The sequence below is a fragment of the Furipterus horrens genome, unplaced genomic scaffold, assembly GCF_987537825.1.
Source record: "Furipterus horrens unplaced genomic scaffold, mFurHor1.1.pri manual_scaffold_4, whole genome shotgun sequence".
NCBI lineage: Eukaryota > Metazoa > Chordata > Mammalia > Chiroptera > Furipteridae > Furipterus > Furipterus horrens.
In genome coordinates, this window is record NW_028327174.1 from 193,444,970 (window position 1) to 193,460,224 (window position 15,255).

At 40.0% G+C, this 15,255-nt stretch overlaps 1 protein-coding gene across 1 annotated transcript in view; it reads right to left on the bottom strand.

Annotated features, from left to right (window-relative positions):
- The window catches only part of LOC150013628 (complement C5-like), a 91,692-nt gene extending 79,354 nt beyond the window's left edge, over positions 1-12,338 (bottom strand). Inside the window, exons 1-2 of the mRNA XM_090274651.1 lie at positions 12,238-12,338; positions 1,217-1,409 (exon numbers count right to left, since the gene is read on the bottom strand). Of these exons, the coding sequence (XP_090130777.1) occupies positions 1,217-1,409; positions 12,238-12,302 (258 nt within the window). The 5' untranslated portion in view covers positions 12,303-12,338. The remainder of the gene's footprint in view (positions 1-1,216; positions 1,410-12,237) is intronic.
- Positions 12,339-15,255: the final 2,917 nt, after the last annotated feature.

Sequence of the window (15,255 nt, forward strand, 5' to 3'; positions counted from 1 at the left end):
TTTTAACTTAAATGTAACAGCTGCATGCAGCTAGTGGCTACCTTGAGTCTAATAAGATAAGAGTGTCTGATGAAAATAACACTTTTGGGAGATGAATTTTAATTCTTAATAAGCCCTAATAAGTGTAAATATTTGTTAAGAGACTAGAGCACTTGCCACCAAAAACACTAATAAAAGAATTCCTACATTTGGTTGAATTTATTTAGATCAATTTCTCAAACCTGAGTAACACATGTATACATATCTCTTTTAAAGGATAAAAGGTCTTCCTTTTAACCTTTATTATTTTTACTGCAATATTACTAAAATATGTACAAACCTAAAACTAGCTATACTCTTATGTCTATGACTTATATATGATTATAAAATCAAAATACATTTACAAAATAAATTCAAAATGCTAAAAATCAATATAATTATAATTTTAAACTCTATAAAATTTCAAATTTAATTTTTGTTTTTTAAGAACTCACTTTTAAGAAACATTGGTATAAATGAACCCCAGAACCCCTTCCAGGTCTGGTAATATTTGATTTTTCTGGTTCCTGATTTTTAAGTTTTAATTGGACCTTAAAATAATATTTTGGTTATATTTATTCACTTAGGTGAATAAATACTAAGTATGGAAAATTATTTTTAGTTATCAGAATTTTTTAATGAGTTGCAAGCACTTTTCTAACCAAGCTGTATCATATCTTAATAGAAGAAAAATTTATTTGATCAAGGTTGCTTTTCCTATCAACTACAGGTGGTCAGTGAGAGCTATTCACTTCAGTAATCAATAATTTATTCGTTTTAGAAACTGTAATTGTAGAGTATTGGAATTTAAACAAACAAATATTCAATAGCATTGATGGCTTTCTGTAGGCAATACATTACAGATCAACATGCATACTCATATTTCTCTATTTCTTTGTAAGGATAATCTTCACAGAAAATAAGCATTTTCAATTCATTTTCAAATACTGACACATCAGTACAATTTTATTTTCTAATAAGAACGCTATAATTTACATGCATTGCTCAAAACACAGACACAATTGTCTGTTTCTTTCATATTATCATTAGTGACAGACATACATCAGCTAACAATTCCACAGAAGTATTATATAATGACATAAATGGCCAGATCTCTGTGATATCAATATTCAAATTCTGAACACCTTTTATTGAGAATGTTCTGTATATATAAAGAAAATAAAGGATAAATACATACTGTTAAGATTGCAGAGTTTTGGAATTTATTGTCTGCGGATAAACTAACAGATTTTGAAGCAAAACTAAATTTTTTATCAGGATAACTTTTAATAGAGATTATTGCATCAAATGCTTCAGTGTATCCATAAACTTGAATTACAATGTTTTCAGATGCTCCAACACGAAGTACTCTTGGTGCTGATATGACATACCTGTTGAAACAGGGAAAGAAAAGAATCAGTATCTCTATATAAAATATTTTGTTATACTTCTGATTTTTTAAATCTCACTTGATATATTCAATTTAAAATAGGCCCATTTTCTCAACTTAAGAATGATTTTTTTAATTAAAATTTATTTGTGATCTATGGTAATTTCAGCATAGTTTACAAGAAGTAATAGCTTGAAATCAGGACTCAAAAAAATAACACTGGAGATTTAGTTACCATTTAGAAAGGCAGTAATAGTACATGCTCTGAGCTACTGCAGCAAAGGAAGACTTAATGATGTTGACTAGAACAAGTACATAGAGTCACTATTTTTGCCCAATGAAGGAAAAACAACATAGTTACCAGTGATTGAACTGCAGGTCTGCCATCTACTGGCTGAGTAACTGTAATAAATCACTTCCCCTCTCTGAGACTAAATTAACTGAAAATATCACCTTCTTTACCAAGCTGAGGTAAGGATGAAATGAGATTATGTATATGAAAGTACTTAGTATGCTTAGTACTCAATAAATGTTAAGATTCATTAATTCCACTGAATTTATTTGAAAGGAAATAATCTTAGAAGTATTGCTGTTATCCTAGTAACTCGATTTTTAAAAAGGATAGAATAAAAGTGACCTTGGGGGAATGCATTTGAAAATGGAAGTACTTAAGAGTCCTTAGAGAGCAAATCATCACAATCATATGATAATAATGGTAATAGCAATCACTGAGTGCTTATCATATATGAGAGTCTGCAGCAGCCCCTTATCTACACTTCTTTTAATCTTTACAATAGGCTAATGAGTAGACCCTATTGTTTTCTTAGTGTACAAGTGATAAGAGGCATATTTGACTAAGGCCACCTGGCTTATCAGAGAATGAGGAAGGACTTTATATTCAGGTCTCTCCTGGTTGTTATGTGTAAAACTGAGGTCAAAGCTACAAGCTTTGTTCACAACCACAGGCTGTTCCCTGGGTTTTATTTTCCATGTGATTTATACAACAATGAAAATAAATCCGTATGTGTCTGAAATAAAAATTTTAAGTGTGTGATTTTTTCATTGTTTATTAAAATTAAAAGAAAACCTACAAATATAAACTAGGTTATTAATTATATGTCACAAAGTATATCATTTGAATAGTTAGAGCTATTGGACTTATTCTATTACATAGAAAAAAAAAGTGTGTTTCGACCCAAAAGGTCATCATGATTGACTGATTCAAGAGGCCAAACAGCCAGCCCATCATTCCAACTGGCAGAATTATTGCAGGCTCCTGTGAACATTTTGACATTTAATAAGTCTTTTCAAATCAGTAAGCCTTTAGTAACACTGAAATTACTTCAGGAACAATTAAATCATTTAAAGCATCTGGCATTTCTACATGACACCTAATCTGGAACCATTTAGAGGCAAATAGTGACAGAGAGGAGAGGATCTCCAGACTTCCAACCATCATCTGATTTCCCCATGTGCTTACCCAGGAAGAGCAGACAATGAGAAAACTGTAGCTTTGATGATAATAAGGCACGTTTGCAGAAACCTTGCCATGTGCTCAGCATCGTTTTATGTACTTTCTGCATATGTAAACCCACCATGTTGCTACAACCACTCTGTGGGGAAGGTCTTATTATTACCCCATTTTACAGATGAGAAAACAGAGAACTAACTCACCCAAGGTCAGAGAGCTAATAAATCATAGAATTAGGAGCTGATCCCTAGCATCCTGTTTCCTGAATTAACACTTGGAATTGCTGTACTACACTGAATTTATCAAGAGTTTTGCAAATCTGGGGGTGTGGGGGAGTATTTTAATTTCAGTATTCTTAGAAGTTTAATATTTTTTGGTTTAGTATTGTTTTAATTTTAAATTGTCACTGTGGTAGTGAAACAAAATATTCAGTTTCCAAGTTCCTAGAAGATAGCTTTGGAATGATTCTTCATACAGACTTTGGTCCTTATGGATGTATCAGTAGCACAATCTAATCTAAAGAATTTCATACTTTTCTTATTTTCTTTCAATAGTTGCAGAGCAACAGGCCACTGAGCTTGCAGGGGGACAAAAATGTCACTTTGGTCTCTACCTCAAATGTTGTTTCCCCAGATACTTGCAAGGCTTGCTCCCTTACTGTTAGAAACAAGGACATGGTGACTCTCAAACCAGTGAAAAGTCATTAGTAACAAAGGGCAAATGTAATTAGAGGGTCTCTGAGAAGGGAGCTGACAGCACTGGCGTATCTACAAACCACAGAAGGGGCATTTAGATAACCGTGTTAGATTGTAACTCCGGAGTAACCAGTAATGGAGAAACGGGGAAGAAGGAGAGGGGAGGGGGAGCTAATTGCGTTAGGGCGGGGAAGATAATCCTCTCACTTTAGGGCAAGGAAGATAATCACTTTAGGGTGGCAATTTCAGGGTGGAAAAGATAATCACTTTAGGGTGGCAATTTCAGGGTGGAAAAGATGATCACTTTAGGGTGGCAATTTCAGGGTGGGGAAGCTAAGACTATAAAACCAGCTTCCTTTGTCTACTTGGTGCGCACATTCTCCTGGCTATGAGGGTGCGCCCGGCTCTGCAGACTCGTGAATAAAGGCCTCGTTTTACTGCTCAAGTCCTGTGTCCCAGTTTTTATTGTGAGCGTTTCTCACAATTTGGGGGCTCGTCCGGGATCCTCCGCCTGTGTGTGGGAAGGGCTCTGGGCCAAGGTGGGGAGACGCGTCCTACCCGCTTTTGGGTGGCCCGCTTGACCCAGGGCCCACCCGCCTCAGTGTCCGGAAACGACCCGAGACTTCTTGTTGGGACAGCAGTGGATCGACGCAGGGGGAAACAAAAGCAAACACCGCGGCAACCAGGCAACCTCGTGCACGGGCCAAGGTAGGAAAATTGGACTTAAGTACTGCCTTGGTGGTTGGGCATCCTCGGGAAGCTGATTGTGCGTGTGGCTGATACGAGTTGTGCGTGTGGCTGGTATGAGTTGTGCGTGTGGCTGGTACGAGTGTGGAGTGCCTCTCCGCTGGGTCCGCTGTCCCGTGAGGGAGACGGCCGGAGTGCACCTCCGCTGGGTCCGTTGTCCCATGAGGGAAACGGCCGGAGTGCAACTCCGCTGGGTCCGTCCTCCCGTGAGGGAAACGGCCGGAGTGCTCTTCCGCTGGGTCCGTTCTCCCGTTAGGGAACGGCCGGAATGCACCTCCGCTGGGTCCGTTGTCCCGTGAAGGAAACGGCCGGAGTGCACCTCCGCTGGGTCCGTTCTCCCGTGAGGGAACGGCCGGAGTGCTCCTCCGCTGGGTCCGTTGTCCTGTGAGGAAATGGCCGGAGTGCACCTCCGCTGGGTCCGTTCTCCCGTGAGGGAACGGCCGGAGTGCACCTCCGCTGGGTCCATTGTCCTGTGAGGGAAGCGGCCGGAGATGAACGAAGCATCTTGGTCTGTGTGCAAGTAAGCGAGTGTGGAGTGCCCCTCTGCTGGGTCCGTTAGGTTGAGAACACAGCCGGATTCAGCCACGGGAATCAGCTGAGGATGGGAAATGGAAATTTTAGGCCTAGGGGTGGGGACCAAAAGTAAGGAAGAACAGACAATGGTAAATTATTGTTGTTTCCTTTGGCCAAAGGAACCCATTTAGGGGAAATCTGTCTCCTAGCCCCTATTTGGGTCTGATGAATGTTGGGTTTGTCAAGCCCTGGTCTTATATGTGTGTTCAGTTTTTTTTTGGATTGTTTGTTTGTTTGTTTTTGGAGAAAGAAGAGAGGGGCATCACTGTGTGGTTGCCTCTCGCTCGTGCCCCCAGTTGGGGACCTGGCGTGTGGCCTGGTCGTGTGCCCTGACTGGGAGTTGAACCGGCGACACTTGGTTCGCGGGCTGGTGCTTGGTCCACTGGGTCACAACAGCCAGGGCCAGGCATCAGCCTTTAAGGAAAAGAGGGAATATACTCTCTGCTGATCACCACCTACCAGCAGATCCGCAGGTCTCTTCCCTGTAAAAAAGAAAAAGATAAGGCCTGGAACCCTCTGTCCTGTTTCCCATTGCCTTATAGCCCTGGCCAGCCGGCAGCCAACTGGGCAGAGGCATCGTGGACGGATAGTACAGACGGAAGAGGCCAGGAACACCTAGCAGATACCCCACCAGCATCCGCCCCCATGACACCTACGGCGCTGGTGGCAACTTATCTAAATTAAGAAAGGAATTGAAACAATGTAAGCAAGACCTAAAGAACTTCCCCATTCCCTCAGAGCAGCCGGTTCCCCCTTAGGGAGGTCTCCATGGGTCCAGGACATATTAGATATGTCAAATGCTCCTTCAACAAGCACTGAAGTTAGAAACTTCAAACGCAATATGAAGCGCTTGGTAAAGGACCCCCTTGGACTGGCAGAATAATTAGATCAGTTCCCCGGACCCAGCATATACATGTGGACAGAATTAATGTCTATACTAGATATCTTCAGTGGGGAAGAGAAGGGAGTGATCAGACGGGCTGCTATGAGGATATGGGAAAGGGAACATCCTCCCCGTCAGGGAATTGTCCCGGCCTAACAAAAATTTCCCAGTATAGACCCTGAATGGAATAACAGGCCGGAGAATAGGGCTCAAATAAAAGACCTTAGGAGCCTCGTCATCAGGGGAATCAAGGAGTCCATTCCCCATGCACAGAATGTCTCCAAGGCATTCGAAATACAGCTCCATCAGATCCCTGCAGAAGCTCAGGGACAAAATGAGGAAGTATTCTGGTCTAAATCCAGAGAATGCTGTAGGACAGGGACTCTTAAAAGTCACCATTGTAACAGAAACTGGCCAAATATTTGTAAGAAATTGCAAAAAGTAAATGAATGGGCCAAATAAAGCAATTAAAAAACTCCTCAGGAAGGCTCAGAAAGTGTATGTTAGAAGAGAGGAGGAGAAGCAGGAACTTCAAAAAGCTGCAGGATATCTCTGCAAATCTAGGAACTTTTAGCTGCCAGATACTGAGTTTGAGTACAGTCCTTCACAGTGTGGAAAAGAACAAGGATTGGAAGCATGTTATGGTTAAATCTAAAGCAGTAAAGGGTATTTAGAAAGTTTGTGAATGTTGCAGAAGGTCTGAGGAAAGTTGTAATTATAAAAAAGAAAGAAAGTTATGAAAGCTTTAAACCTGGGAAAAGAAAACCTCAGAAAGAATTGAGGTTTCCCAGGGAAATTTTAAAACTTCACATGAAAGAAAGGGAACCAGGAAAGGTGTAAGGCATGTAAATAAAAAGGTTGGTTAGAAATTTATAAAGGTTTTAAGAAGAAATTGTATGGTTTTAGTAATAGAAGGTATAATGCATGGAAATGCAGTTTTGAAGGACAAGAATTTTCCTTCACGCCTTTATATTTTTCTCCCTACCGGAACCCTCCAGTATCTGGCATTGTAAAGAAGTAAGAAGTGACATAAGGTTCCTTTGCATAAAACTAATAAGACCAGTTGCTAATGGTGGTTTTTGTCAGCCGAGGCTTTGACTGGAATGTCATGCCTGAAGGAGGCATGCCTAAGCTAATGCAAGCCCATGAGGGAAAGGCCTAGCACCTTGGGTGGTTGTGTGGTCCATGGCAATCTTTCTAGGGAAGAAACAAAGGTTGCTTCCCTGATAAATGGCTAGGAGGAAACTTTAGGCACAATGGAAAGCTTGAAGAACTTGTAAAAAGCATGGGTTTTACAGGCAAGGCCAGATGGCAGGTATGTGGCTCAGCTTCTGTGCCCAGAGGGCAGACTAAAGGTAATCCTGAAGGTTCCTTGTGTAAGTTCCAGCAAAGCAGACTTAAAATATTTATGCTATCAATGGCTGCTCTTGTTGTATTTATGCAAATGAACAGGCTAAATTAAAACTGGACTTAATGCAGTCCCTTTAATAACAAGGAGGGTAACCTTAGGGGAAAAAAAAACATGATTTGAGGAAAATCACAATGCTCAGTGGTAGACTATAAACTAGTGCAGCTAACTGTGTCTATAAAGTTCATTTTAATTCAAAGTTTGTTTTCATTCGAAAGTTAAAACAGGTCTGTGATATCAACAATGCTTAATCTACAGGCAAGAAGAATATCAAATGCCTTGCAACTGGATGTCTTCCCAATAAGACAGTCTTGCAAATTTAGAAATTGGTTTGTGAATTGTGTTGTGTGAATTAACATGTGTGTGTTCTTTCTGTTTTCATAGGGTATAAGCCTATAATCTCATTACCTGAGTGATTGTCTGTACATAGAAGCCTCACTTAAGAAGCCCATCTGCATTGCTGCCTCCTGAGACTCAACAGTTTGGCTGAACTAAGTGGTTGGGTTGGCGAAGTATGGGTTGGTCAGTGGGCTTCACTTTAAACTGGTCTCTCTTTTGCTTAAAATAACTTTCACCAAGGAGCTCCTTCCCGAAACTGCCAGCCTCTCCAGTGCAACCCTCTTCTTCTGACACTGAACCAGCCACAGACCTTAAGTCAGGAACCCCATGTGGCTGCCAGAGTTTATGGCCTAAAAGCTAATGTATCTGACATAAATCAAGTAGGGTGGCTAGGTCTTCACTTAGTGACAACTACTTCTTCCCTAGAAAATCTAACTTCTCTCAGCTATACCTCAGAAAAGACTCCAGAATAATCCAGCCAAGGTAAAAGTTTTTAAGGTATTAAATCTCAGACAAACCTTAGAGATAGAGACTGGGTACGGAGACGCAAATGCTTGGGTAGAATGGGTCAAATTTGCTGTTAATTCCCTGAATAAAAGCAACTGTTATGCTTGTACCACAGGGAGACCCCAGGCACAGGTTGTACCATTTCCACTAGGCTGGGACTCTGACCCCTCGGGAATGGCCTGTATGCTCGCTCTCTACCAGGATGAGAATGCATGGGGAAATGAGACTTGCAGAAGCTTGTCTCTCCTCTTTCCCTCTATAAGGAGTAATGGGACTCAATCCCTCCCTTCATACTCAGTGGGGCCCATGAATTACTCTTCTTGCCTCTCTAGGTGGGAAGCGAATTCAGGTACCCCTGCAGAAGAACTCCGAACATGCACTCATACCAGAAATGCGAGCCACCTTCACAGTGGGGCCGGCGACTATATTCCCCTCCAAGTCCCCAGAGCAGATGTCTGGTGGTATTGTGGGCAAAGGAGTCTCTGGAAAATCCTACCTGACAGGTGGAGTGGAACCTGTGCCCTGGTTCAATTGGCTATCCCATTTACCCTAGCATTTCCAAAACTGGTCCAGACTAGACTGCCCCTGTTAGGGAAAAGAGGTCAGTGGTGCCTGGTGGATCCTTTGATCCTCATATCTATATTGATGCAATTGGGGTCCCCAGAGGAGTTCCAGATGAGTTTAAAGCTAGAAATCAAATAGCAGCAGGGTTTGAATCAGTGCTCTTCTGTTGATTAGATAAACTATATTTATTATAACCAACAGAGGTTTATCAATTATACTAGGAATACTACAGAAGGAATCGCTCAACAATTAGATGCCACCAGTTGAGTGGCTTGGGAGAACAGGATGGCACTGGATATGATGCTGGCAGAAAAGGGAGGTGTATGTGTAATGCTTGGGGGGCAGTGTTGCACCTTTATCCCTAATAATACAGCCCCTGATGGATCTATCACTAAGGCCCTGCAGGGACTAACTATCTTAGCAAATAAGCTGGCAGAAAACTCAGGTATTGATAATCCCATAACAGGATGGTTAGAAAACTGGTTTGGCAACTGGAAAGGAATGATCTCATCAACTCTGGTATCCCTCATAGTGGTAGCAGGTGTCCTCACAGCTTTAGGCTGTTGTATTATTCCATGCATCAGAGGTTTGGTTCAAAGGCTAATTGAGACTGCACTAACTAAACAAATGCCAGCAACTTTTCATAATCTCCTCCTCCAAGAGACCAAAGGGAATCCTAACTATAAGGAAGAAAGTTGAGAAATCCTCCTTAAATTTGAAGGGATAAATAGAATGGTTTGAGTAGTCAATTTTCCAAAAGAGACAGGGGGGAATTGTTAGAAACAAGGACATGGTGACTCTCAAACCAGTGAAAAGTCATTAGTAACAAAGGGCAAATGTAATTAGAGGGTCTCTGAGAAGGGAGCTGACAGCACTGGCGTATCTACAAACCACAGAAGGGGCATTTAGATAACCGTGTTAGATTGTAACTCCGGAGTAACCAGTAATGGAGAAACGGGGAAGAAGGAGAGGGGAGGGGGAGCTAATTGCGTTAGGGCGGGGAAGATAATCCTCTCACTTTAGGGCAAGGAAGATAATCACTTTAGGGTGGCAATTTCAGGGTGGAAAAGATAATCACTTTAGGGTGGCAATTTCAGGGTGGAAAAGATGATCACTTTAGGGTGGCAATTTCAGGGTGGGGAAGCTAAGACTATAAAACCAGCTTCCTTTGTCTACTTGGTGCGCACATTCTCCTGGCTATGAGGGTGCGCCCGGCTCTGCAGACTCGTGAATAAAGGCCTCGTTTTACTGCTCAAGTCCTGTGTCCCAGTTTTTATTGTGAGCGTTTCTCACACTTACTGCCTTTAAGCTCTGTATGAGTGCCTTCAAAAACCTTATCTGTCCACATTTTCAAATAGTTCCCCATTATTTCTTTATTCTATTACTCTCCTTTACTTTTTTCTTCATAGCATTAATTAACTACCTGACCTTATTCACTCATTCATCGGTTCATTCATTCATTGGTTCATTCATTCACTCATTATTTGCTTCTCCCACTAGATGGAAGCTCTATACCATCTACTATATCCCCAGTGCCTATCACATGGTAGGTGCACAATAAGTTTTTAATGAATCGATCAATTAATTAAATTTATTAATTTAATTGACTGATGACATGTGAGTGATAGACTCTCACTTTTTCAAGAGAAAGAGAGGCAATGCTAATTAAGAGCAAGTACAAGTTTAGTAGAAAAAATTCAGAACCAGGGAACCCAGGTTCTAGTCCTAGTCCTAGTTCTACCACTTACTCTCAATCTCTTTGAACTTCAGCCACTTGTCTTTCAAAAAGGAATAAATAAAAACTACTTAAGGTACCGGGGTGTTTGTAGCAATGTAATAAAATCAGTGACATCCTAAGTACACATTTATATTCATAACATAGTTTACATATTTATAGTTATACATTTATGACAAACTAGAAAAAAATGGTAAAGAGGAATCCTCAATACTAGTCCTGCTTCTGTCTCTCTTTAGCACTATGACCTTTGGCAAGTCACCTCCCCTGTCTGCTCTTATCCTCATATGTGAAAGGAGTAGGATCAATTAGACACTCTTCAGTTCCTTTTCAATAATGTTGAGGCAAGAGAGAAAATTCCTGGGCAAGTGGAATGAGGAAACTGAGACAAGAAAATCAAACAGGGCCAAACAACTTGAGCAACTTAACAGCCATTAAGAACTTATCTCCCCAAATCAAGGACACTTGAGAGTGAATGGCTATTACCTCTTCTTCCTAACCAAACATTACATAGCTTAAAACTTCCGACCCTGGGCAATAAAGAACAAAGAATCAGGTAATGTCATTTGTGCCAAGGCCAAATGAAGTCAGGGAAACAAATAACAAAAACACCATTAAAAGCCAGACAGACCCAAGATAAAAGTAAAACCATATAACGGAACAAAACATATTCTCAACTCCCTGTGTGCTCATTGTGATTCATCAGCATATTTAAAAAATGCAACTGGAAAACTAATAAATATTCTGCTAAAATCCTCCCCCAAGATTCTCACTGCAGAAAAAAGATAAAAACCCTTCAAAATGAAGACGCAGCGCGGGCCTATCCTAGCGCACACCCAGGCCCATTCCCAGGCATAAACGTTTTATTTCCTCCTAAATTCTAAGGGTCCTAAGGAGACTTTCAGCCAGGGGAGCAGTGGGCAGTGACAGCTCAACCCAGGCTTACCCCCTGATTGTGTCTCCAGGGCCCCCTTTTTCTGACTTCCAGGGGAGTTAACAACAGAATACTGCTTTGCCTCATTCCTTTCCTATAACCTTTCAAGGAAACCAGCAGGATACAGTACCGCCCACGCTCTCATCTATTACTTCTTCTACCCTAAGTCCTCTGTCTCTGTAACCTTTACTTCCCAGGTGCGCTAACAGCAGAATGCCATGCTGGCTTACTCCCTTCCTATAACTTTTCTAGAGAACCAGCAGAATACTGCCCAGACCCTCTCCTGCTACTTCTTCTATGCTAAGTCTTTCCTTTAAGTTTTCCCTTCGTTTCACTGTACCCAGCCTTAGTAAATATATTCTCAAAATCACCTGGACTTGTGTTGTGACATCTTTCCTACTCAAAGTCAAGAACCCACACACTATAGGCCGGCCTGAGGCAGACCTGCTCCAGGCTGGTGCCTATCCAGTAACAATGTTATTTCTAGATATGAAATTACTATTGTAAGACACAATTTTAAACATACAGTATTTTAATAATAACACTAAACATTGTGAAGAATGAGCTCATGAATATAAAGTTAATCACAACAACAGTTTTTCAAATCACTATATTAGGATTAACCCCAAGTAACTCTTGCTTCACTATGCACAGCATATAGGAAACACAAAGGAAACTGTGCACTAAATATAAATAAGCGATAAATGACAAGAAAGTTTATTATCTAGAGTTTATTTTTGTGCTTTTTCAAAGAGAATTTTGAATAATCACATATGTAATTTACAAAAAATAGCAATCCCATAAAAGCTGTCATGTTGTGAGCTATTCATCAAATCAAAATACTTCCATGACTTTTTTCTTCAGAGATGAGAAAGTAGAAGGTAATTTTCAAAGGAAGACAGTAAATTGAATTTACTTTTCACTCATTACAACTAAGATGCTTTGGAAAATAAAATTGGGATCTTTTACTTACGTTTGTTTCTGTCCCCAACTTCTCCCCAGGAAGATTAAAAAACAAAGTATGCCCCAAAGGCCCATGGCTGGAGACAGCAGTAAACCATGGGTATAATCTTTCTGAAGTTACCTGCCTTTTAAATAAACCCAGCTTAAAGGATTTGAGTAAATTAGTTTTCTGGTTAATTATTGTCAGAAAGAGGGACTCCTAAGCAGGAAAAATAAAATTGAAACTGAAACAACATTTAATGCCCAGGTATAAAGGCAGGAGATGTTTTATATGGATTTATACCTAGAGAATTTGTTCTAATTAATATAATAAAGGGTTCTCACATGCGTGTTTGACACTACAATGAGTGGCTTAAAGCTAGAAACCAGTAAGTCTCATTGCCTTTGGTCTTCCCTCTTTTGACCGGGGCAACTACTTTGACCTTATATGGCCTGTGAGCATTTGTTTGGTTTAGACAGGACTCACTAGATGTTCTTTCTAGACAAGTCCTGGGCAATAGGGGTTGTTGGCACTGGCAATGGCCTCAGGATAAGCTGAGTCTGCAAAGGAGGTCTATGGAATAGTCCCTTGGTCTATCCCAGTCTAAAGAAGCTGAACACTAGGCAGAGGAAAGGCTGTGACAGGCAATGAAAATGCCATGTTGAGCATGCCAACCTCATTCTTTAGGAAATAAGTAACCAGTCAAATACTTTAATATTTAGTACGGAATGGATATCCTCCAATATCTATTAATTTATACACCATAGATAGAAAATTTATATCCATTCAGACACAGAATATCTTTCTTTGTTAAAAAATAAACTCATGTTATACCTTTCAGTAAGGATCTTATAAGAGCTTGAGAAAAACAAAGTATTCTATAACAAATGTGTCTAGTAATCAATTTAGAATAAAATACCATCTTATCTTTAAGATTTTATGATGTTTGTATCTACTAGAAAACTTTTTGTTCACTACCTTCCTTTTATTAGCACTCATTTCTACCTTAGTAATAATAAGTACTCTACTTTACAATACTAAAACAGACTTCTCTAAATATTATTCTAAAATTCAGATGTTTAATGGTCACATTGGCACTCCTTGCTTTGAATTTATAAGTTTTCATTTTACCAATACTTTAGTACTGAATTCATTAGAAAAAAAAGGCACACAAAGGAAACTTAATATACAAATTTTAATAAAGGTATCTCTTGCATATGTTATTAAAATGGTAACATCATGTGACCATTGTCTGACCATCTAGCACATTTGTTTCAAAAAAACCCTGTAAAATGATTAAACTGGGTTGTGAAAGATGGGTCAAGCTAAAACAAACAAAGTACTCTTGCCATCATTTTCGGGAAAAGATATTAGGGGAACATGAGAACAGTCAAATCATCATAGACGATAATTGTATGTTAAGCTCAAGTTCATCTGCTTGTATAATAAAGTCAATATTGATACATGATATTGGTTTCTCCGGTATAAAACTTAAAAAATAATGATGGATCTCAAAGGTCCTCAATAGAACTGATGTTCAACAATTTCTAGATTTTCAATGGTGTTTAACTAAGGTTTTTATCTGCCTTTTAAGCATGGCTCAGAGATGGATTCTTCTTTACATTTTAAAATGTTCCTTTGGGGAGTCTTTGGCTTTTATACAAATCTGCATCTCTAAAATTTAGAGAAGAAGCTAGGTCTGACAGGAACTTTGGTGGTCACCCGACCTTCCTGCTAATGCTACCTCAATTCTACCCTCAGGATTGAGCCAAATGATTTCACTTAGTTTACAAGGCCACTTCCTGATCTGGGGTCCCACTTGATTCTCCAGCCTCAGTGTTCCCATTCTTCACTGCAGGCAGGAAGCTGAATTACTTGTTATTATCCTCTGAAGTCACCACTCTATAGAGATGCTCTTTTATGGGGATAATAACCAGTAAATCAAATGCTATTACTACTATTATTAACCTATTTATATCCTTAATTTGGTGTTATCAGAAACATAGTTTAGTTATGAGTTATTGCTACCAGCACTGCTGAACACAGTGCACTCACAGTGTTGACCATACACTGAGTGAAAGGGAATTTGGGGCACAAACTATGTCCAGTTGGGGAACCTTAGAAGTACATATCTCTCATTAATCACTTGTCTTCCTATATATTTCTATGAATTGTAAAAGACATTGAGCTACAAAAGATTCATTGAACAAAGTCTTACACCAAAGTCCAATGTATAAAACAAAGTAAAGGGGCTTCAGTGCGGGGTGGCCCTGCTGTTTGCCTGTCTCCCTGGCATGCATCCCCAGCCGCTCACTGGGAAACCTGAGGTCCCTGGACACATGGCTTAAAAAGCATTGGTTTACAGCACCAAACAACATCTTCCAAGTGTTCTTGTTGCTCTGGGACCATTCTTGGTTCTTCCCTCTACCAATAACCCCAAGTCCAGCTTGAAATTAGTTTGTCAGTTGATCAGGCCCAAAGGAGAAACCAATCTCTTTTTGCTTTGTGCCCAAGATCCACTGCTTTAGTTGCAAATTAAAATTCCTCTTTCAAGTGGCTTGAGTCATCAACACCAAGCCTTCGAAAAGCCCCTTGTTCATTCACAATCCTGTACCTTTTCTCACATCTAAGACCCTGGTATCCCAATATCACATCAGGAACTCACACAGACTGCAAGAGGCCTGGTAGAGGATAATGGAAACGTGAAAACTCCAGGTATATACTCCAGAAAAACTTTTACACATGTGCCTAAAAAGACCAGTATTGAAATGCTCTTTGTAGCATTATTTGTTAATAGCAAAAGTTTGGTCGCAACCTAACATGACAGAAAAATGGCAAATACATTATTCTATATGAATACAATGGAATGCAATGCTGGCTGATAAAACCGGCTTGCAGAATGACACAAAGGGCATGATAACATTTATATAAGTTTTAAAAACATGCAGAGCAATGTTATTGTCTATAGACATTTACATTGGTAGGAATAACATAAAAACATGGTCGTGAAACGTAAATCCTAATCAGGATAGTTTTGTCTGGGAAGGG